The following is a 22,193-nucleotide window of genomic DNA, read 5'->3' as shown; positions in this document are numbered from 1 at the left end:
AAAAAGGAATTCCATGCAAGTTTAGAACAACATATCACAATTAAGTACAAAATGAGTGCACAAAAAATGGTAAATTTACTAAATGTATTTAAGGGCTCTCTTTCACCTGGAGGGCATTTGTAAACTCTTAACACCCTGGACCTCGCTAATTTTTAAACCCTGGTGTCAAGGATCTAGCCTTTAAAAATGAAAGTTTATTTAGCAGTCTTTGTTTTATTGGACTGCTTGATTTAAAGTATTTATGAAGGTCAGGTATAATATGTTTATGATGTTCATATTTTATTAATATATTGTGGCTAATAGATTTTTATCATCTGAATATAGAATTTGTGAAAATGAAAAATAAATATTCTTAAAAATTAAGCAGTGTTTGGTGAGGTGTTGAGAGGAGCCCAGTCCTTGCTTGTGTAACCAGGGCAAAACGTTTGGTGCTGGGGGCGTACATGCGTAATAAACCAACAAAGAGTCACAGTAACAATTTTAGTATACTTTTAACACTTTTAATATGTTTTATTTTCATGCAGCATGTGCATGTCAAAAGAGGAAAGATGTAAAGTTGTCACATATCAACCTGATTACTCTAGCAGTCATGTAAACACTGTTTGTGAAAAGTGTAAGTTAATTCGAATATATTTTACTTTCTAATTACAGCATCACGGCCAGTCACATCTTTTCAATTACTCAATGGATGTTTTGAACATGGTGTTCACCGGAGTCTTCGCAGTTGAAATGATTCTCAAACTGGTTGCCTTTAAACCAAAGGTAAGTCTTTTAGTTTGAGAGTTTGACAGCTGTAATGCAAAGCGCCTGTAGCCCCCGTCCCAAACTGTGATGTCGATCCTCCCTGTCTATCTGTAGGGTTATTGTGTGGACCCCTGGAATGTGTTTGATGCGCTGGTGGTGATTGGCAGTGTAATAGACATCATTCTGAGTCAGGTAGATCTCCGTCTCTCCTCTCAGCTGTCTGATGACAGGTTTCATTTCTCACCTGTGCTAGTTCATGTTGTGTGTGTCTCTCACTCTCTGAGATAATGTTGCCTTTACTGGAGCCACACATTGTTGCAGATTTTGAAGGATGCCAGATAATACAAGATTAAACAGAGAAATTACTCTGCATTAAAAAATAGTGAATCTCACTAAACATGCCTAGATCTTATTTTACCCCAAATACCAAAATAAGTAAAAAAAAAATTTAGCATAAAGGAGCTCATTTTAAGGAGAATTACTTATAAAAAATATACTTAAAACGAACTAAATCCCAGGGAATTAGTATAGACCTATTCCAAATATACCTTATTTGAAAAGCCCTTGAAAAAGTTTTCTTCTCACAATTATATTCCTTTCTAGAAAGAAATTGTGTCTGTGAGGACTTTCAGTCAAGATGTAGACCATATTATAGTACAGAATCACTTTTATTAGAGTTAGACATAATTTGCTCTTGTCTGTTTACTAGATTAGTTTAAATCGTATTTATCTGTCCGATTCCAATTTGTAGCTGTGAATAATGAGCTGTTAATCCAATCATGGCTACTGTATGAAGTGCCACAGGGCTCAGTGCTTGGACCTCTGCTATTTACCCTTTACATACTACCTCTGAGAGCTATAATTAAGAGACTTAGTTTTCACTGCTACGCTGGTGATACTTAGCTTTATATTTCTTTAAGGCCTGACAAAATGCATCTACACACCAAAATAACAGACTGCATAGCCAAGCATTTGATGCGTGTCAGAGGCGAAATCTGCTATCTTTCTCTTGACATCTGCAGCATTGTATTTGTAATTCTCTTGACTTTTTCTCTTTCTGTGAACTCCTTTCTTTCTTCTGACCCTGTTTTTCCTCTGTCTCTTTGTTTTGTCGGCTGTCTTCAGCACTATTTCTCTGATGCATGGAACAAGTTTGATGCTCTAATTGTTGTTGGTAGCATTGTTGACATCGCAATCACAGAGATCCATGTAAGTAGTATTATGTGTGTTTGAGTCTTCAAGTCAATTCAGATTTACTTCTATAGTATTTCACAATTTTGCATTGTTTAAAGCAGCTTTAGAGAAAAACATTTTAGAACAGACAGTAGAGACTGTGTTTTTACCATCAATTATTTACCATCATCATTTGATGATGACAGACTCTTCATTTTTGAGTGAACTATTTCCTTAAATATGTACATTTTTGTTCATATGTGGTCACATAGTTAATGCTACAACAAGCAAATCCATACATGTCAAGTGTCAGAACAATGCCAGATTCCAGGTTTATGGCGAATTAGTGAATAGTGTGATGAACAGCAGACAAGGCATTCCATCCAGGACCTCAAGCTTTATGTCATGGCCCCTCTCCAACTATCGTGGTAAAGAAAGGTTTGCTACATTGGGTATGGATTTTGGTGGGCTAACATTAACCAGGATAAGGCTGTTAGGAGAACTGCCAGACACCTCTTTCAAGGAAGGATGACCTCATTACTAGACTGGGATAAAGAGGACACTTAAATTGGTCCATGCTATTTCTCCAATCCCCCCCCCCTTACTCTTATTCTGGGCCTAAGCAAGTGGCACCATAAACTCTTTAAGATCTTATACCTGCATTCCGTAACTCTGTAGTGTGTATGTAGGTCAGTAAACTTGTTAAAAGCATATGACTTGAGGCTGAGCTTTAATTGGCTTGTTTCAGGTCATCCTTGGGGTGCAGTACCATAGAAATATATAATAAAGGCTAGATGTCTCATCTGCGCTGCTGGCCAATGGAGGTCGACATCTGCACTTGGCGGCCATCTTGTAACAGGCAGCTCGCTCACTCGTAACATTGTTTTAATGGTCTATGTACTTTTTAAATAACCATAACGTGCTCAATTTTCTACCGATTTTAAATTTTTTTGGTTTGTTATAAATGTCAGAGATGTACTTATGACACTGCAAACTTATGAATAATTTTCATGAAACATGTTCAAGCATCCAGATTTATAGCCATGTTAAGAACATTTGTAAGAAACCAAACCATTTTTAAATCCATTAAGATTTCAGATAGATAAGAGTATATTTTGAGTGCATGTTGTGTAGATGGAGAAAAGGAGTGGACCAAGCACTGATCGCTGAAGGACCCTAATGACATCTGAGGGGCTGTGGACAACGTGCCCCACCATGACACCCCGAAGCATCTATCTGAGAGATGAAATTATTTTAACATTGGAGAGGAATACCTCTGATCCCTAACAATGATAGGGTGGCTAGTAGAATCTGATGGCTGCCGACAGGTCTAGCAGAAGCCAAACCAAGGATTTGAACTCTACCTGAGCTAGTCATAATGCTAGCTTTTAAAAAAGACTTCACGTGTTTGTCGGACTTGAGCCACTTAATACAGTATGGATTCACCTTAAGCTCTACTAACTTTGTAGTCAACAACATGGGATTCAGGGTATTAAAAGCGGAACTAAAATCAATAAAAAGTAAGCGGGCATATGCATGACTATCTTTTAAATAATGGTTGACTAAAGAGTGATGCAGTTAATGGCATCTTCAGTACCTCGCCTCTCCCTATATGCAAATTGAAACGGGTCGAGTAAAGGTTTGACTTGATCCTTTAAGCCCATTAAAATATATCGTTCAAAACACTAAGAAAGCCAGAGAGGAGAGTTTCAGTCTGTGTGACAGGTTTTTTTTTACTGGTGTACGGTGGGTCATTACCAGCTTGTTATACTGGCCCTTATACTATTAAAAAGAAGTTGTTAGATTGAGATTTTGTCATCCTTAATCTGTCATGTGAACATGGTTAAAGCTTATCATAACAGAAATTTGAGTGTTCAAACCCAAAAATGTGATTCACCTTGTATTCCAGAGTCTAAAATCTTTATTGTTGGGCTCTTTGCATCTGAACAGAGGGATAAAGCAGACGAAGGACCATCTAGGTGTATAGTTGAGGGTAGCTGACTAGATAATGTTAAGAGCATATCTGAATTTTTCAACCAGCTACCCCATCTGTCTCCAGCTGAAAAAGCTGATGTCATGGAACTAGTGAATACGTTCTCAGTGCTGTTTAATGACATTCCAAGTCAGCCGACACTTGTTGAACATGATATTGATGTGGGTTTAATCTTTCTAAAAGAGTTCATTTACAAAAAGAAGTGGATTATATGTTGGAAAATAACATCGCTGAGCCCAGCTCCAGTCCATGGAGTTTGCCATGTTTGCTGGTTAATAAATCAGACGTCACTTTTCGATTTTGCACTAAAACTTGGTCACAAAAACTGACTGTTATCCTTTACCAAGGGTAGACGATTGTGTCGATCATGTAGGTTCTGCTGTTTACGTTTCGAAACTTGACCTGTTAAAAGGATACTGGCAGGTGCCTTTAACGGAACGTGCTAAGGAAATCTCGGCATTAGTTACTTACAATGCCTTTCTTAATTATAGGGTTAAGTACCTTTCAGCGGCTTGTCAATATTGTTTTGGCTGGTGTATCGGGTTGTGCAGCTTATTTTAGACGATTTGGTCCCATACAGCCTCCGTGGGATGAACATATGATTTTACTTCAAGTTTTTTATTGGTTGACTGATGCTAAGCTCACTGTTAACTTAAGTAAATGTGAATTTGGAAAAGCCACCATTATGTATTTGGGAAAAGTTATTCATTTTGCCCAGCGAAAGTATTCTACTATTGAAAAGGAGGCTTTGGCGTTGGTTCTTGCGATTCAACACTTGCCAATCAATCGTTGTGTATTGTGATCATAACCCACTTACCTTTTTGAATACCATGCGCAATCTTATGTCTATACCATGAGCGTCTTATGTGCTAGAGTTTATATTTGCAGCCATATGACCTCGACATTAAACATGTGGTGGTTGGCGCACTGTCCTGGATGGGATAGACTTGTGGGTAAGGTGTTTTTTTTGGTTTGTTTTCTAAACTTGGTTTAGAAGCAGAAACACTTGCTTATGGTGATGGGTTTTTTTGGGGATGAAGGTGTGACATGTATGCCTATATATTTGTCTGCCCTCTAGGGAGCACAAAAGTGTTTTTTGTGTTTAAGTAGATTCCGTACACCTGTGGGCCATTAAATGTGCTATATAATGATCCAAATTTTCACATTCCAGTGGTGGAGGTTGAGTGGCCGTCCAGACATGGATTCTTGCTCTCGTGTGTTTTCCCCTTTTGGTTTCTTTTCCTGACTAATTTCTCCTAAATTGTATTATTTTGTTTTAATAAATCCCGTAATTGACCAAGCCTTTGTGTTATCCTTCTTCTGTGTTATGGCAGTGGCTGTAACAAGCATGCTCAAATAGGAAAGGTCTAATTTTCCTAATGATGTAATTCAATTCAATTCAATTCAATTTTATTTATATAGCGCTTTTCACAAATGTTAATTGTTGCAAAGCAGCTTTACATGAGTAGATGTAAAGGAGAACACAGAAAATCAATAGATAATATAAGCAGTAGAACATAGCGGCTAAGGTTAAACCGTACAAGCAAGCGTATTAATAGTGTTACATATACAGTAAAGTGCTAAGCTAAGCCAAAGTTGGCTGACTGTCCCTGGGACTAAAAACCCCCTAGGAAAAAAACCCGGTGGGAAAAATCCTAGAAGGACAAAAACTCCTGGGAGAGATTAATATGTATATATATATATATAGATACGGTAGGGATAGGAAGCGGATTAAACTGGTTCAGCCGGTGGTCGTTGGTCGAGCATCGGCTAGGCATGACGTTGAAGCACAGCCAGTAGATCAGTGGTTTGATGACCTTCACAGCAACAGGAACTGGGTCTGTTTGTGTCATTGTCCTCGGGCCCGAGGACGAGACAGGGAGACAAAAACAGAGTTCTATTAGCGTAGGGGCCGTTCGCATGTAATGCAAGTGTCATACATTATGGTTGTTTAAGTCAGCTCGGTTCCAGACAGGCTAACTATTGCGGCAATAGTGTATTACCCATATGAGGTGTGTGAGTGCTTTGTTCTAGACAAAATAACTACTGCGGGGAAAGTAAATTTACTGGACATATTTTATGTGAATGCTTTGTTAAAGAAGAATGTCTTAAGTTTAGATTTAAATTGATCGACTGTGTCTGATACTCGAACATTATTTGGTAAATCATTCCAGAGCTTAGGGGCTAAGTAGGAAAAGGATCTACCACCTTTAGACACTTTTGATATTCTAGGGATAATTAAGAGACCCGAATTTTGTGAGCGCAGTTTACGTGGTGGATTGTATTCTGATAGTAGTTCTTTAGTATACGAGGGCGCCAGGCTATTTAAGGCTTTGTAGGTAGTTAGTAATATTTTAAATTGTATGCGATATTTAACTGGTAGCCAATGTAAAGATGCCAGAATTGGACTAATGTGGTCATACTTTTTAGATCGAGTAAGCACTCTTGCGGTGGCGTTTTGAACCAGCTGTAGCTTGTTTACCTGATTTGCATGGCATCCCCCGAGTAACGAGTTACAATAGTCTATTCTAGAGGTCATAAAAGCATGGATAAGCTTTTCTGCGTCTGATGCAGACGGCATATGGCGTATTTTTGAGATATTTCTAAGATGGAAGAATGCTGTGCGGCAGACGTTGGAGATATGACTATCGAAAGATAGATTGCTGTCGAACATTACACCTAAATTCTTAACCGTGGAAGATGGCACCACCGTGCAGCCATCTATGGACAACTTGTAATCTGACATACTATTTTTGTAGCGATTTGGTTCAATAATAAGTATCTCAGGTTGTTTTCACATATGTTGGTGCGCACCGTGGTGCGGCCTCGGAGCGCACCAAAATACATTGTATCATTTTTCAGTTAGTGCGGTCCGTGTTCACATATTATTTTTTTTACTGCACTCGAAATGCCGCACCGTACACCACGTGACAACGGTCAGCGCTGTCATTGGTCTCTGACAGCTCTTACCGTCTCATGACCACCCCCACGTTTCCACGACAACCAGCCTGACAGAGAGAGCGCAGCTATCAAGATGTGGAGATAAACAATGCACGTCTTTGCGAAGTTTCTTTGCTTTAACGCGAAATTGCGCAGCTGTTCTATTAAAGCCTTTCTCACGGAGCCGTTTGTTAAAAAGCCCGTAATGTCACTATTTGTGTGTGGAGGACAGCTATGCATTTATACAATCATCAGCTCAAACGTAAAGGAGACAGAGAATCTCTGCAACGGACCAGGATTGGCTTGTTTGTTGTTAACCCACAATATAACACCCGGCTCACGTCACAACGGAAGCCCAGTGGCTCAAACATGTGGAGAACTTCCTGTATTTGGTTCGGCCCGAGGTCCGGCAGTGTTCACACCACAGGTGGGTCGCACCAGAGTTCGGGGACAGCCGCTCCGAGACCACCTGTTTAGAGCGGTCTCGGAGCGGCCGTTTAGTGCGCACCCGAGTGCGGCTGTTGTGTTCACACTGACCCAAACGCACCGTACTCGGAGCGACATGTCATTTGGGCCGACCTAAACAGTGTATATGTGAAAACACCCTCAGTCTTATTGGAGTTTAGCATAAGAAAGTTATGTGCCATCCAGTCCCTAATATCATTAATGCAGTCTGTTAGCTTAGCAAACTGGTGGGTTTCGCTAGGATGTGACGAGATGTAAAGCTGGGTATCATCCGCATAGCAGTGAAAACTTATGTCATGTTTCCTGATAATGTCTCCTAGAGGTAACATATATAACGAGAATAAAGCTGTGGTCACCAATCCTGGTCCTGGAGGGCCGGTGTCTCTGCAGAGTTTAGCTACAACCCTAATCAGAAACACCTGAAGCAACTAATTAAGGTGCTTCAGGTGTGTTTAATTAGGGTTGGAGCTAAACTCTGCAGAGACATTGGCCCTCCAGGACCAGGATTGGTAACCACTGTTTTAGAGGATGAAGGAGCCTTGAGGTACCCCGGTACTGAGACATTGGATTTCGGAGACGTCACCTCTCCAGGATACTCTAACTGACCTACTTGTCACTCATGATGTCCATAGATAAGATGACTGCTATGTAGCAGTCAGTATGTAATCCCAGGGAACAGAGGTTACAGAGACATTCCCTTTCAAGGGAACTCTTTGACATGAAATGACATTATGGGAAACAAATTCCTACTTTGTCATAAGAATTGTCTGTCCTATTTTATAAGTAGAAACATAAGAAACTGGTTGCCAGGTAAGGATGAGGGGTTGGAAGCTGACTAGTTAGAAGGATAAAAGATACCTTAGCTATATACAGTATATATTGTATTGGGTATTGAATGGCTTTAATTCTGCCTGGGGCGAACTCCAGACATAAAGGAGAAGCAAGTAATCCTTGAATGTCATTTACCTTGTTCAGAGAGGTGATGGCCAAAAGAAACGATAAGTTTAGCAACATATTTTTCTCTGCATAAGACTCAATAGGTTGGTGCTCAACTCGGTGTGTGTGGGAATTAGATCTGCCTGCATCTTTACTAAATCGAGCGCGCAGAACCTTATTCGCATGCAGAAACGCATCCTTGCATGAGGGCACGTCTGCTCAGCACCCACACATGCAGTCATGCAAGCAAGGACTGGAACGAGTGCTTGATCAACTCTCTCTATGCTATTGTTGGCTGCACAACACACTCTAGCTCAAGTCAAGATGACTTTGAAACTTTGGCAGCAGGACAGTGACAACTGTCCTCACACCTGTGATTGTTTGTCTGATTTAACAGAATTAATAAGAACAATTAATTAATTAATTAATGTGTCCACCGAATATACCCATAATTTTACATTCATTCTTAGAAACATTGAGCATGAGTTAGCAAATCGGTTTAGGTGACTTATCATAATCATAGCATAATCACTGGTTACAGGTTATTTAAAAAGGGAGCCAACATACAGCAAACATGCATATGTGTCTTTAAAGAAAAATCATGTTTTTTTTGGTGTGGTTTCATCAAAGATGTTTAAAGTGTAAGAAATGTTTAATCAAACAGAAAACTCAGGTAGTTTTCATCATTACAAACAAAGAAAAACACAGGACTCAAAGCCAGCACAGGTGTATTATTTAGACAGGGAGCATAAACATTATTGTCTCATTAATGCATCTCGTGTGTCATTCACCTGTTTTCTCAGAACACGGAGGACAGTGCGAGGATCTCCATCACTTTCTTCCGTCTGTTTCGTGTCATGCGACTGGTGAAGCTGTTGAGCAGAGGCGAGGGGATTCGGACACTCTTATGGACCTTCATCAAATCATTTCAGGTGTGCTGGTTTTAGTACACAGCTCTTATGTAGAATCCTTGAGGTTAGCAATGCACACTTCCTGCCAGTGTAAACTACAACAGAGTTTTTTATACAACCTTACTGAGATAGTGGAGCACATGGGAACAACAGCGTCTGAATTACCTGCTCACTTTAGTGTTCTTGATTGCTTAAATCTGCTTAATCCTGGTGTTGTTAGTTCCCTAAACCAGAGGTCCCCAACCACTGGGTTGCGACCCAATACCGAGTCATGGACAAGTTGCCACCGGGTCGCAAGAACGTCCTGAAAAAAATTGTATAATAGCTACGTAGTAGCGTAATCGGGTATTTTGTCCTTTACGAGCCGACTTCAAATAACATCAATCATTTCCACTTCTATAAAGGGCCGCACTCTCTCTTTCTCTCTCTCTCTCTCAATTATTATTAAGCAATTATTTCCAAATGTACCTCGCAAATCATGTAAATGCGTGAAGACATTCAACTCCGTGATATCGCAAATGAAAAGTAATTGCAGACTCTTAATTAATTATATTTAAACTCTTTTACTGCAGTAATAATATTTTAACGGATACACCTTTAACGTAGGTTTGAAAGGAACCTTAACAGTCATGTGTCAATCATCATTAAAAGCATATAGTAAATGCAAGTCTCCGTGCCTTCGCGCCCAACTGCAATTCTTCTGGCATCTCTCCTCCTCTTCTCCTCCTTCTCTGCACATTGTTTTCCTTCTGTTCTGTTCTGTTATTTGAACTTGGGGCTCGAGCCCAAACAAGATTCGAGCTGCCTTCGAGAACAGCAAGCCAAGTTTGTTTACCGTTAGTTATTAAGACTAAATGAGTAGGCAAACTAGTCAAACAATGAAAAGTACAGAAACACAATCCGCCAAAATATGGTTTTACATGTCTATAGAAAATATACTATAAATAAGGCAATTTTTAATTTTCCTAATGCATGGTTGTTTGTTCTTCAATTTGTTATACATTTCGCAAAGGAGGATTTTCAGAACTTAGAACAGCAACTCAGCAACCCTACTACACCCCTCCCAAACAACACCCAACCCCCGGGTCGCAAATTTTTTTAAAAGCTGAAACCAATCCGCGGTGTATAAAAGGTTGGGGACCCCTGCCCTAAACAATGGGGCTGTTTACACTTGGCATTAAGAAGGGTTTTCATCGATCAGATCATAAGTGGATGAGAGAGACACATCATGTTTACACCTGGTATAAATCTGTCTCTTTTGTCCACTTTCGACCGCATCTGTCCTGAATACTGTGAGGGGGTGGTCTGTCGAGACGGCGGGCGAGTCTCTCCGCTGTCATTTAAACGCAAGCGGGAGGAATAATGAGTTTATATGCACACTAACTAATATTATAGTAGAGTTTGCTGCATTTGTTGTAAGTAAACATGCTGCACAGTGTTTTGTACTTGTATTTGTTAGAGCTTTCTCTGATTTTCAGTGCAATTGATGAAATAATATTGCGCAACTTTCATACGCTTGCAAAATAAAACTGTGGAGATCATCCACTTTAGTTTTATCAATGAAAGGCTAAAATAGCGCTGTACACGTGTGTTCGTGCCAGAAGTCAGAAAAGACGTAAAACATTGTGCTCAGTACCTCAGATTAAATAAATGGGCATAGAGAAGGCGGGTCGCGTGTGGCTGTTCGAACACATTCAACCACATGTGCGTTTTCACTACAAAAGCAATCGATCGAAAGGGGTTTTGACTACTTCTGAATGTGGTTGAAAGTGGTCGAAAGTGGACGAGCGTTTTGAGCACCGTTCACACCTGGCATTAACCCTCTGGGGTCCGACCATTTAAGGACACTGGCAGAGGTTCTGACATGCTCTTACATTTTGTCTTTTTCAGTTGCTTTTAAACATAATAATGGCAAGTGTCTCATAACACTGTTTTCAGCACAAACTGGGCTACAATATTATATGTTCATGCGTGGTTTTTAAAAAAGCTAAATTTTTAAGTCACTGATATAAGTCCACAAAACCCATACTAAACATGTTTTTACAAGACTTTTCTAAACAGAATCTAGTAGTCTAGAGTTTTTTCTTTAAAATGATGTGAAAATCATTCTGCTTACTCATTCACATAAAACAATATATTGGTTTAGAAATTGTAAGACACTTTTGTTTAGAGGGGCCATATGCGAGAAGGCTTGATTGACAGCTGAGCAACAAAAGACTTGCATAATTAGCTGCATAATGAGCCTTTAAGCAGGAATCTGAGAGGGAACTACAGTAAAGAATGTAGAGGACAAAATGAATATATACATGTTTGTTTGTGGTTCATTAAGAAGTTAACAATATAATCTGAAACTGATAAACAACAGAGCTGTAAACTTTATGTGGCTCATGTTACCATATAACTTTGTCCAAAAGGGTGAATGTTTTTCCACTTCATAGTTTTGTACTGATGAGAGGGATGCACACCTCATAAGCTTAACGTTACATACATAACTGATGGGTAAATATCACTGATAGAACTACATTCAGATAAACTATCATGTACATAAACTAAATTCAGAACATCTCAGATAAACATCTGCAGTGATTAGTTATATAAAAAGCTGGTTCCAGATGACTTATTTGCAGATGCCCATCGATCGTCTAGCTTCTGTTCATAATGCATTTCTGTAAGCGCGTATGAACTTTAAAAACACATCGCATATGGCGACCATGTGCATGAGTACTCGTGTCTCCGCATAAACAACGCAGCTTTCATAAAAAATGGTGTCAAGTGTAAAGCGCATTGTATGGAATTGCGTTGCATGTAAACAATATATGGAATCATATTACAGCACACACTTAAAGATCCTTCAATGCGGCTTTACTGAAAGTTGCCATGAAGGATATGAAAGTGAATTACAGATTACAAATTATAGATAATGAAGTCAGCCAGGAAAAACGGTACTCTCTTTACTTCAATGCAGATTATATAAACAGGAAATATTTGTTTTCGATTATAATTAGCTTGTTTAAAAGTAGACATTTCAGGCTTTCTTTGGATATATGTATCATGTTTGTGTGACGAGTATTTTGGGAGATTCAATTGATTTTTGTAACGTTTTTTGAGAGACAGCTGGCGGAGACAGACATGTCTGAATGCGCACCCTGTTTATTTTCTTTATTTGACAAAAACACAAAGATCTGTTGTTATTGTGAATGTACACAAATTAAAGAAGACCCTTCACAGTTTCAATTGATGTCAAACACGTAAGTGTATGATTATTAACACTCTGGGGTCGCAGGCGCCGCAAACTCTTTATTTTTCAATCACTCCGCAAAGAGACTTAAATTACTCTGCTGATTTTGAACATACATTTTGAACATACAATGATTTATACATCATTTAAAACATTAAAGTGTCTTGTTTTTTTCTGTCCACTCCCAATAAAAACAGAATGTTGTGCTTTTCGCAAAATTAAGAAAATAAACATGATGTGCGTTTTGTTCTCTCTCCCTCAGTGAAGTCCTTTCAGAAACGCGTCAGAAAAATTAAATGTAACCTAACAATTCTTATCATAGAAACAAAAAATAAACATCTACATAATGCTTGGAATGTGGAAATGATGTGAGATCAAAAACAGATATTGTCATTCGGTGTAAACTGTATGAGAAGGTGGAGAGGTACCGTCTTTCTCCTGTTACCTGTTTATCTGTAATGAGATGAGATCACCACACCCCCGCGCCATTGAAGTGAATGAGCAGAGACATCCATATGCATAACTCGTGCCTCCTGCAGTCAATAGATACGCAATCCACAATCCAGTCTCTCCATTCCTTGTTGTTTCATCCAAGTGCACCAAACATGAGATCTAAATCCTTATGTACTTGCGTATGTGTGTCAGTTTCTCCAGGCGCAAGTGTTTTCTTTGTTCTTCCGTCAAACAGTTTACGCGACGGGAACGCACATACACAAACACACGAGTCAGGAACTTTGACGCGCTTTTTGGTATTCTTATAAAATAGGCGATTGCAAACAGTACAATTCTTATTTACTTGCGTCTAAACTTATATCTCCGCACAGCAAGTTTATAAAATACAGGATCACTAGCATGTGCACACACACTGCTTTGATGGTCAACACGTGAGGGAGGGCTGTAAACAAACATTGATAAATTTGTCACACTTGTCCCTTGTTGTATTTCTACTATAATGATTACAAAAACACAAATAAGAGTCCAGACAATGATTGGTTCTTATTTTGAGCTTTTTACTGCACAAAAGTAAACCTCTCACTGGCCAACCAAACACTTATCCTGTGTTCATTTTTACGATGGCCAAACAGTACCTTTACCATGATTAGGCTACTATGGTTTTTAAAAGGGACGTTATACTTGTTAAATTAATAGAAAATATTGGTTACACTTAATTTTAAGGCGTCACTGTTACATTGTAATTATATATTTAAGTACCAAGTAATAATCATCAACAACATGTACTTACTGTAGGGTTGGGGTTGGGAATAGGGTTTGGTTTAGAGTTAGTTGCATGTAATTATGCATAATTAACTGTTATTACTATAATAATTACATGTAAAATGTGTAACAAAGACACCGTAAAATAAAGTGTACCAAAATATTTTAATAGAAATTATATATATAAATAATAATATGTGTGTGTGTTTGTGTGTGTGTTTGTGTGTGTGTGTGTGTGTTTTTGTGTGTGTGTGTGTGTGTGTGTGTGTGTGTGTGTGTGTGAGTATTTACATTATATTGAAAATTTTGTTATAACTTCCCAAGTAAACCTTATCATGGTTTTACTAAAGAGAAAGTTACATTCCTGTTGAACATTCCTACAAGGCTCATTATGCAACTCTTTTGTTCCTCAGCTGTCAATCACTGATTATTCAGGAGCTTTCCCTCCTCCACGCATACGGCCTTTCCCAAGCAAAAGTGTCTTAGATATTGTAAATCAATATATTGTTTTATGTGAATAAGCAGACAGAATGATTTTCACATCATTTTGAAGAAAAAACTCTAGACTAATAGATCCTGTTTTGAAAAGTCTTGGGAAAACATGTTTAGAATGAGTTTTGTGGACTTATATCAGTGACTTAAAAATTTTGCCTTTTCAAAAACCACGCATAAACATTTTTCTCTCAAAAATACAAACATGTACATACATGTTGATCATATAATATTGTAGCCCAGTTTGTGCTGAACACAGTGTTATGAGACTTTTTAATATTAATATGTTTTTAAGCAACTGAAAAAAAAAACACAAATGTCTGTGCATGTCAAAACCCCAGGGCCCTAAAAACCCCTTAGACCCCAGAGGGTTAATGATGGATTATTTTAAGTTGATTCTGCTATGATAAGGTAAAAACACGTCAAAACATGGCGCCGCATATTTTGGACTACTGGGAGTTAACGTTGTCCACTTGTGATCCGATCAATGAAAACGCATGTTAATGCCAAGTGTAAACAGCCTCAATGTTATAATGGACTATTTCACATCCAGAGTTGAAGGATGATAGAGAGGTTACTAAAGTGGAGGAGTCAGATTAAAGTAGGCTTGTCATGCCATTGTCTTGTTCATAGTGGGGCAAGGTGCTTCGCACTCTTAAAAATAAAGGTGCTTTAAAGGTTCTTCACAGCGATGTCAACCTTTTTGGTTCTTCAAAGAACTATTTCTTTTATACATTTTTATAATCTTAGAACCCCTTTTCACCTTAAAGTTTCTGAGCTTGCTTGACTGCCTTGGTCTCCAGCAACATGTTAAGGCTCCCACACACACCAAGGGCCACACCCTAGATCTGGTCATTTCTGACGCCCCTATAAACATCCTGGAGATAGATGACCTGGGTGTATCTGACCACAAGTCGGTCTCTATGGCCTTTTCTTGTATGCTGCCATCAAACAGACCCAAACCCCAAATATCATTCAGGAACTGGCAACAAATTGATTCAACCTCTATCATTGAAGACCTTCAACAAATCAGCTGCCCAGCCTCTGCAACTGTAGATGAACTGACAACATACTACAATACAGCACTGAGTAGTGTCTTTGACCTCTATGCCCCTATCAGGACACGAGAAGTCAACTTTAAACATTCTGCTTCCTGGTTCACACAGGAATTGCGGAAAATGAAAACTGATGGTGGGTGTGAGGACGTTTGCACATATATAGGTTCACAGACAAGTAGGACATCCTGACTGGCAGATAATTTTGGTCCTGTGTCTTCCAAAGATGATGTGCATGGCAGTAGCCAGCTATGAGGTCAAAATGAAAACTGATGGTTGGTGTGAGGACGTTTGCACATATATAGGTTCACAGACAAGTAGGACATCCTGACTGGCAGATAATTTTGGTCCTGTGTCTTCCAAAGATGATGTGCATGGCCGTAGCCAGCTATGAGGTCACCGAGGTCCGGACCTCTGTAAATTTTTCATATTTAAAAATTTAATTTCTATGAATGACTAATTCGTTTTTCAAAACGGCTTATGGTCATCCGCGTATATAATTAAGTTTGGACAGTTTGCTGTATAGTTCAGTGAAAATGACATAGATTGACTCAAGTCGTGAGGGTACAGAATTTGCAGAGTTGCCAGTTTGCATTATTAAAAATCCTTTTTATAAGTACCATTTTAGTAATTAGACACTTTGGAATATTTATAAAGTGATGGTCAAGTGTAGGTTAGTGTTAGCGAGATATATATATATATATATATATTTATACAACAGTTCTTTCTGGTTCTCGAATCTGATTGGCTAAGAGCTATGCGATATTGTGCTAATATCGGCACTGTAACCGCTTCACCTTTCGTATCATTCCGCCACCTAGTGAATGGAGGTCCTAAGCAGGCTCATCTCTGAATGGAAAAACACAGACGCGCTGTTTTGAATCACTCTCCGTGTATCTCATTAGTTTACTAGCTCATAAATCAGTCTGTGAATCCCCAATCGGAAGTTATTATTGGATGTTACGTTAAAGTTAATGGGAGAAATGTCTTGTCACATCGTGTGGACGATTAACACTTGGACAGAGGAATATAAACACTCGTTTTTTTTCTGGAGCTATTTCTCATCAGAACGCGAAAACGCCGTGGAACTGCAGGTAAGCACCGCAGCTTTTAAATGTGGACATTGATCATTTACTTTATCGTGACGTGACTATTAAAACATGTTATGAGATATCGCCACTGGTATAACGTTATTTATAAGCAGTGTTAAATGTTCTGTGCGTTATTGGGATGGTGGGCATTTTGTACAAGCAGCATGCAAAAACATCTCTCTGACACTTATAAAAACCGTTTTATATAGTACTGACAAGAACAAAGTTTAATAATAATAATCGAGTGCTCGTATCACGTTAAGAATAAATGAGAAAGCAATAGTAACGTTATACAAGTAGTTTTATTAACTTTTACCTCGCGCCAAAACAATAACAACACAAAAGACACTAAATATGAATTAAAAAACAAGTAATAGTTTGATCATGACACCAAATACTGCTGATTTGATCTCATTTTGACGATCATAAACAAACAAGGCCAACATGAGAGCCAGGGTATTTCTGTCAGAGATGTAGCCCAGAGAGGGCGGTGGTCAGCGGGGCGAGTGAACACTGAAGTCCGCTCATGCTTTGGTTCTCATTCGTACCGAATCTCACTAAGCAAACGTTCAAACAGGCGCTATCTTTACTAATCGACTGCAGATTTAAATATAATACATATACATTCTCGACTGAACTAATCTTAAAACTACACTTTGTGACCAAGAAACGGTAATATAAAGTAACGACTTTTCCGTCCATTGAGTTGTTATGAGCTTCAAAGCAGCCGAAAGTTTTACCTGTCATTCTGGCCGCCCTCAAATCCGTGGCGGAAGAAGTAGTTCTCAAACAAAGAGGCTTTTAAAATAACTCCGTTGTTGTTTTCTAGTTTTCGTTTTTCAAACGTGTGCCATCGAACTGTTGTATAAAAGCAATATCACTCTCGGAGTCGTGTGATATAGCTCTATATCATCACGGCTGTGATTGCCTCCGGCACTCGGCCTACGGCCCGTGCCTCTGGCCTAATCACAGCCGTGATGATATAGAGCTATATCACACTCCTACTCGAGCGATATTGCTTAAATATATATATATGATTTATAGGTTTGAACTTCTTGTTCTTTATGGCCTATTATTTTTGGGGTTTTTTCGTACTAATATCTGGCAAACACTGGGTGACCAGCACCTAAACTGACAGTTATCAAAATTAGGTACATCATTCAGCACAGGCAAAATCATTATGATTGTGTCTGTAAGAGTATCAGCACTATTAAAAAACAAAAAAATAACTCTGGTAAAGATGTAGAACAATTGGGTTTAAATGAAATATGCCAAATATATTATGTTAACAGTAATGCTAATCTCAACAGAAAATACAGTAAGCATTAAGAATGTTATTTCACATCCTGAAAACATTCATAATAGTATTAAACAAAGTTCTTGTTTAGTATTTTGTATAGTTCTTGTTCATATAATATTGCTTATTAAAATGATTACAACAATAAGCATTGTTGCATGAAAAATAAATAAATAATCAACCCTTAGTCAACAGTCCTAGTCCATCCCCCAAAACAGACAGTGTGTTTACCCAAATTGTAAAATGGAATAAGGTTAAGACTACATTAGATCCCAGGTAAAAACTAAAGTATACTTGAATCTACTAAAACTACAATTTAATACCAGTAAATACATTTTTAAGTTATATAGGGGCGGTTTCCCAGACCAGGATTAGCTTTATCCAGGACTAGGCCTTAGTTTAATTAGGAAATATAACTAGTTTTAACAAACATGCCTTACTAAAAACATTACCTTTGTGCATTTTGAGGTAAAACAAAGGGCCCTGATGTATTTTGAGATATGTAAGTGCAAGTTGTTTTCAGTTTGGAGAGCTCTTAAAAGTGTTTAAGTCTAGAACTAGTCTAATCCCTGTCCGGGAAACCGCCCCATAAAGTTTAAGACAAATTTGGTATATTGGTATATTAGCTACAAAATAAGTGCGCAAAAAAGTATGTTTACTAAGTGTACTTAAAAACTGTATTTTAGTGCACAACAACCCACCCTGGCCCTTACTAATTTTCAAACCCTGGCTATGGCCATGATGATGTGTATTATAAATATATTAAGACCACTTAACTTTAGTGATTGCTTTTGGGATTTGAATAGATTTTCAACCAGCATGACAAATAGTTTCTGATCAAAGTTGGGATACCATGCCTTTAAGATAATTTACAGGTAAGCTAACACAATGTGATCCTGATCCCACACAGAGTAGCTGTTGTGATTGACACATTCAGTACTGTGTATCATGTTTGTCTTTTAGGCTCTACCTTATGTGGCTCTGCTGGTAGCGATGCTCTTCTTTGTCTATGCTGTCATTGGAATGCAGGTATTTCACTCTATTCACTGATTTACAGTAGCGTACTGATGTTATAACAGTCTTCTGTCTAATGATAAAGGGGTTGTTTTTAATACTTTAGGTGTTTGGAAAGATTGCCATAATGGATGGAACCAGTATTAATCGTAACAATAATTTCCAGACGTTTCCACAAGCTGTGCTACTGTTGTTCAGGTATGTTAGATGTTTTAGAAATATTTCAGCCAGAAATGAGTTTTTGATCATTCATAGCACTTCACATAAGCCTGTCTAACTTTATTTCCTTTGAAGACAATGACAGTGTTTCTGTTGACACAATAAAGCACATTGATCAGCGTCCGTCAAGTTTCATAAAAGCACATACAGGTTTCTTGAAGTCACGTTAACTTTGTGTTTTTTCCAATAATGGCTTTTATTGAGATGACTGAAATTATGACAACTACATCACATTTTAACCATTTCAAGAAATAGATGGGTATCCGAAATACCTGACAGTTCATCTGAAAGCTCATTTACACCCCAATACCTGATAAGAGATCAATATATCAAGACTAAAACTGAATATACTGTACTTTATCTGAGACTGTGAGACAGTCTATGTAATCCAGTCTAAAGTCTCTAAAATCTAAAACATTTGTTGTTTTAAATTACCTTTATAAATGAATAAACTAAACTAACCTAAACATAGAGGATTTTTTAAAGGAATAATATCATAAAACAAAGCTAAAATTCACATTAGCTTTACTGAGCTTTACTTAAATAAACAATTTCAACTTGAAGAAATTAGTTTAAAAGTTAAGAAAATGAGAATAAATGGCATTCAATATTTTATGGTCATTCTCTTGTGGTTTGTTCAGATGTGCGACAGGTGAGGCATGGCAGGAAATCATGTTGGCTTGTTTGCCCGGCAAACAGTGTGACTCTGAGTCCGAATACAACCCTGGAGAAGAGAAGAGCTGCGGGAGTACCTTCGCCATCGTCTTTTTCATCAGCTTTTACATGCTGTGTGCTTTCCTGGTACCTTAACCCAGCTAAATACTTCAATACTGTGTTGACGTGTTTACTACTGTACAAATATAGTCTATATTTGATGAACTACACGCTTACTCTGTTTGGAAAATTTACTTTGTGCATCCACACAATTTAATGCTTAAAAACTATATTTCAACCCTATATCTACACATTGCATGTCAGGTTAGCAGATACATCCCGCTGAAATCAAAATGGTTTTATTGTCAAACACAAAAAAAGTTGAAAAATGGGTTTGAAAGGCTGACAGCACAGGACAGCATTGATCCACATGTGAACTCATTTTATCTTTTAAAACATTACCCAGTGCCCTTTCATGTAATTGTCACAAATAAGCAAATAGAGTTTAATTTTTTTGTTTCGTTAGTTTATATGGTATTACTTTTTATTTGTTTGTTTTTCTTTCAGATTATTAATTTGTTTGTTGCTATCATCATGGACAACTTTGACTACCTGACGCGTGATTGGTCGATTCTCGGACCACATCACCTAGATGAATTCAAGAGGATCTGGTCAGAATACGATCCTGAGGCCAGGTATACACAGATCTATATTTGTCCATAAGATATTCCACATAAAGACCTGCTTAAGAAGTGTGTGTTTTGTTAACATTGAGTACTTTTTGTTTTTCAGGGGCCGTATCAAGCACTTGGATGTGGTGACGTTACTGCGCAGGATTCAGCCGCCTCTGGGCTTTGGCAAACTGTGTCCTCACAGAGTCGCCTGCAAGGTTTGCACAAAACAACACTAAATGCTCATAGATGTGGGTGAAAATCTACAATCATACACCTACACATATTTGAGAGGTGATAAAAACAGAACACATGAAGGTAGGATGAAACAGATTTTTTTGTTTGAAAGCAGAGGGTCTGTTCTTTTATTTCATATATTGTATGTTTATATATTTAAAAAGGAGCATTTTCTGGAAGACATTAAACTTTTGTGAAAATCATGAAAAATGCTGGTGGTGAAAGAGTTAAAGGAACTCCACACTGCATCAGAGAGCTGACACTTTGGGAACGCCTAATTTGGGACAGTGTCTGAGTATGTGTTTCAAATTCAACCAATGGTTGTGCGTGACAGAATAGGCGGAAGCCAGAGTGCATAAAAAGGACGAAAAGGAATGCCCACTTTATCTTTTAATGCCTAAGCGGCTATCTGTGGGTGTGTATATCAGAGTAACTAAATAGTTTAACTATGTGGTTGATAATGAAAGCAACAATGAAAGCAGAAATACTTTAGACAATGCGTTCCTCCTTGTACCTGCTTTATCACGGGGGAGGATTTGCATGACATGTTGCGCATTGGAGGGCGTGGCGTACATTCACTGTGAGAACCACAGTGTGGTTCTCGAACCTGGTCTCTCTTCTAGAGGGCTCCCCGTTTCAGGTGCCGATCTGGAGGTATCTGCAGTCTCAGGCTAGGAGAACTGTGGTTCACCCCTGCCTAGAGCGAATGAGTTTGTAGGTCTGGCCTCTGACTCATAGAAACTGGTCTTTCCACCAAGGTTGTGCAGACTATTTTACATTCCAGCACTCCCTCCACCAAAAAATTATACGCATTTAAATGGAGACTTTTTATTACATGGTGCCAAGAGCACTTATATGACCCAGTTAACTGGCCAGTTGGTTCAGTTCTTATAGTTTTTATAGGAGTGTTTCGCAGCTGGGCTGTCTCCTTTGACAGAGACCAACTAGTCATGCATTTCCTGTGAAGCACTTAGAGCAGGGGTGGGCAATTCTGGTCCTGGAGGGCCACAGTCCTGCAGAGTTTAGCTCCAACAAGGTGTGCTTGTTTAGGGTTGGAGCTAAACTCCCCCCCCCCGAGGCCTCTGAGTCATCTAGGATCCCTGCGTGGGATCTGTCTGTGGTCCTGGAGGGCTTATCAGGTGCACCATTTGAGCCATTGGATACGATTTCAGAAAGTTTTTTACTCTGAAAACTATATTTTGCCTAGCTATTACCTCCCTTAAGACGGTAGGAGATTTAGGGGCTCTCTCGGTTTCACTCACCTGGCTCGAGTTTGCTAAACACATGAAGGCATTCTACACCCTAGGCTGAGTTATGTGCACATGTTTGTGCTTAGAACTGCCCAGTTCAGATAAACAGAGCAGTTATTTATATGCTTGGGTTTGGCCTTGAATAGGTCCCTGGCCACCAAGCAGACTTTAAGCAGATGGATAGTCTAGGCTATTGCATGTGCTTATAAAGCCTGGCATGGTCCTCTTCTTAAACTGTCAGAGCGCGTTCAACTGAAGGTATGGCAGCATTTTTGGCTCTGTGGGCAGGGGTCTTGACCCAGGATGTCTGTGATGCGGCAGGCAGGTCCTCACCACTCACTTTTGTTTACTTTTTTGTATACTTTTGTATACTTTGTATACTTAGTTATTCCCAAATAAAGCGTTCCCAAAGTTCCATTGAAAGAGAACGTCTCAGGTTACGTATGTAACCTCTGTTGCCTGAGAAGGGAATGAGACGCTGCGTTTTCTACTTTGCCATACTTCCGGCGTGCCTGTACACCTGCTTCGGTATATGCCAGATAAAGTGGGCTTTCCTTTTCGTTCTTTTTATGCTCTCTGGCTTCCACTTATGAGGTCA

General features: G+C 38.8%; 1 protein-coding gene across 1 annotated transcript in view; it reads left to right on the top strand.

Moving 5' to 3' along the window:
* Positions 1–22,193, top strand: part of cacna1db (calcium channel, voltage-dependent, L type, alpha 1D subunit, b) — a 193,086-nt gene that overhangs the window by 127,814 nt on the left and 43,079 nt on the right. Inside the window, exons 28-36 of the mRNA XM_055167221.2 lie at positions 652–762; positions 859–936; positions 1,870–1,953; positions 9,055–9,183; positions 18,514–18,579; positions 18,671–18,762; positions 19,425–19,584; positions 20,005–20,132; positions 20,230–20,326. Of these exons, the coding sequence (XP_055023196.2) occupies positions 652–762; positions 859–936; positions 1,870–1,953; positions 9,055–9,183; positions 18,514–18,579; positions 18,671–18,762; positions 19,425–19,584; positions 20,005–20,132; positions 20,230–20,326 (945 nt within the window). The remainder of the gene's footprint in view (positions 1–651; positions 763–858; positions 937–1,869; positions 1,954–9,054; positions 9,184–18,513; positions 18,580–18,670; positions 18,763–19,424; positions 19,585–20,004; positions 20,133–20,229; positions 20,327–22,193) is intronic.

This window comes from Misgurnus anguillicaudatus, chromosome 5, assembly GCF_027580225.2.
Source record: "Misgurnus anguillicaudatus chromosome 5, ASM2758022v2, whole genome shotgun sequence".
Taxonomy (NCBI): Eukaryota; Metazoa; Chordata; class Actinopteri; order Cypriniformes; family Cobitidae; genus Misgurnus; species Misgurnus anguillicaudatus.
This window is presented reverse-complemented; position numbering and strand designations above follow the sequence as displayed.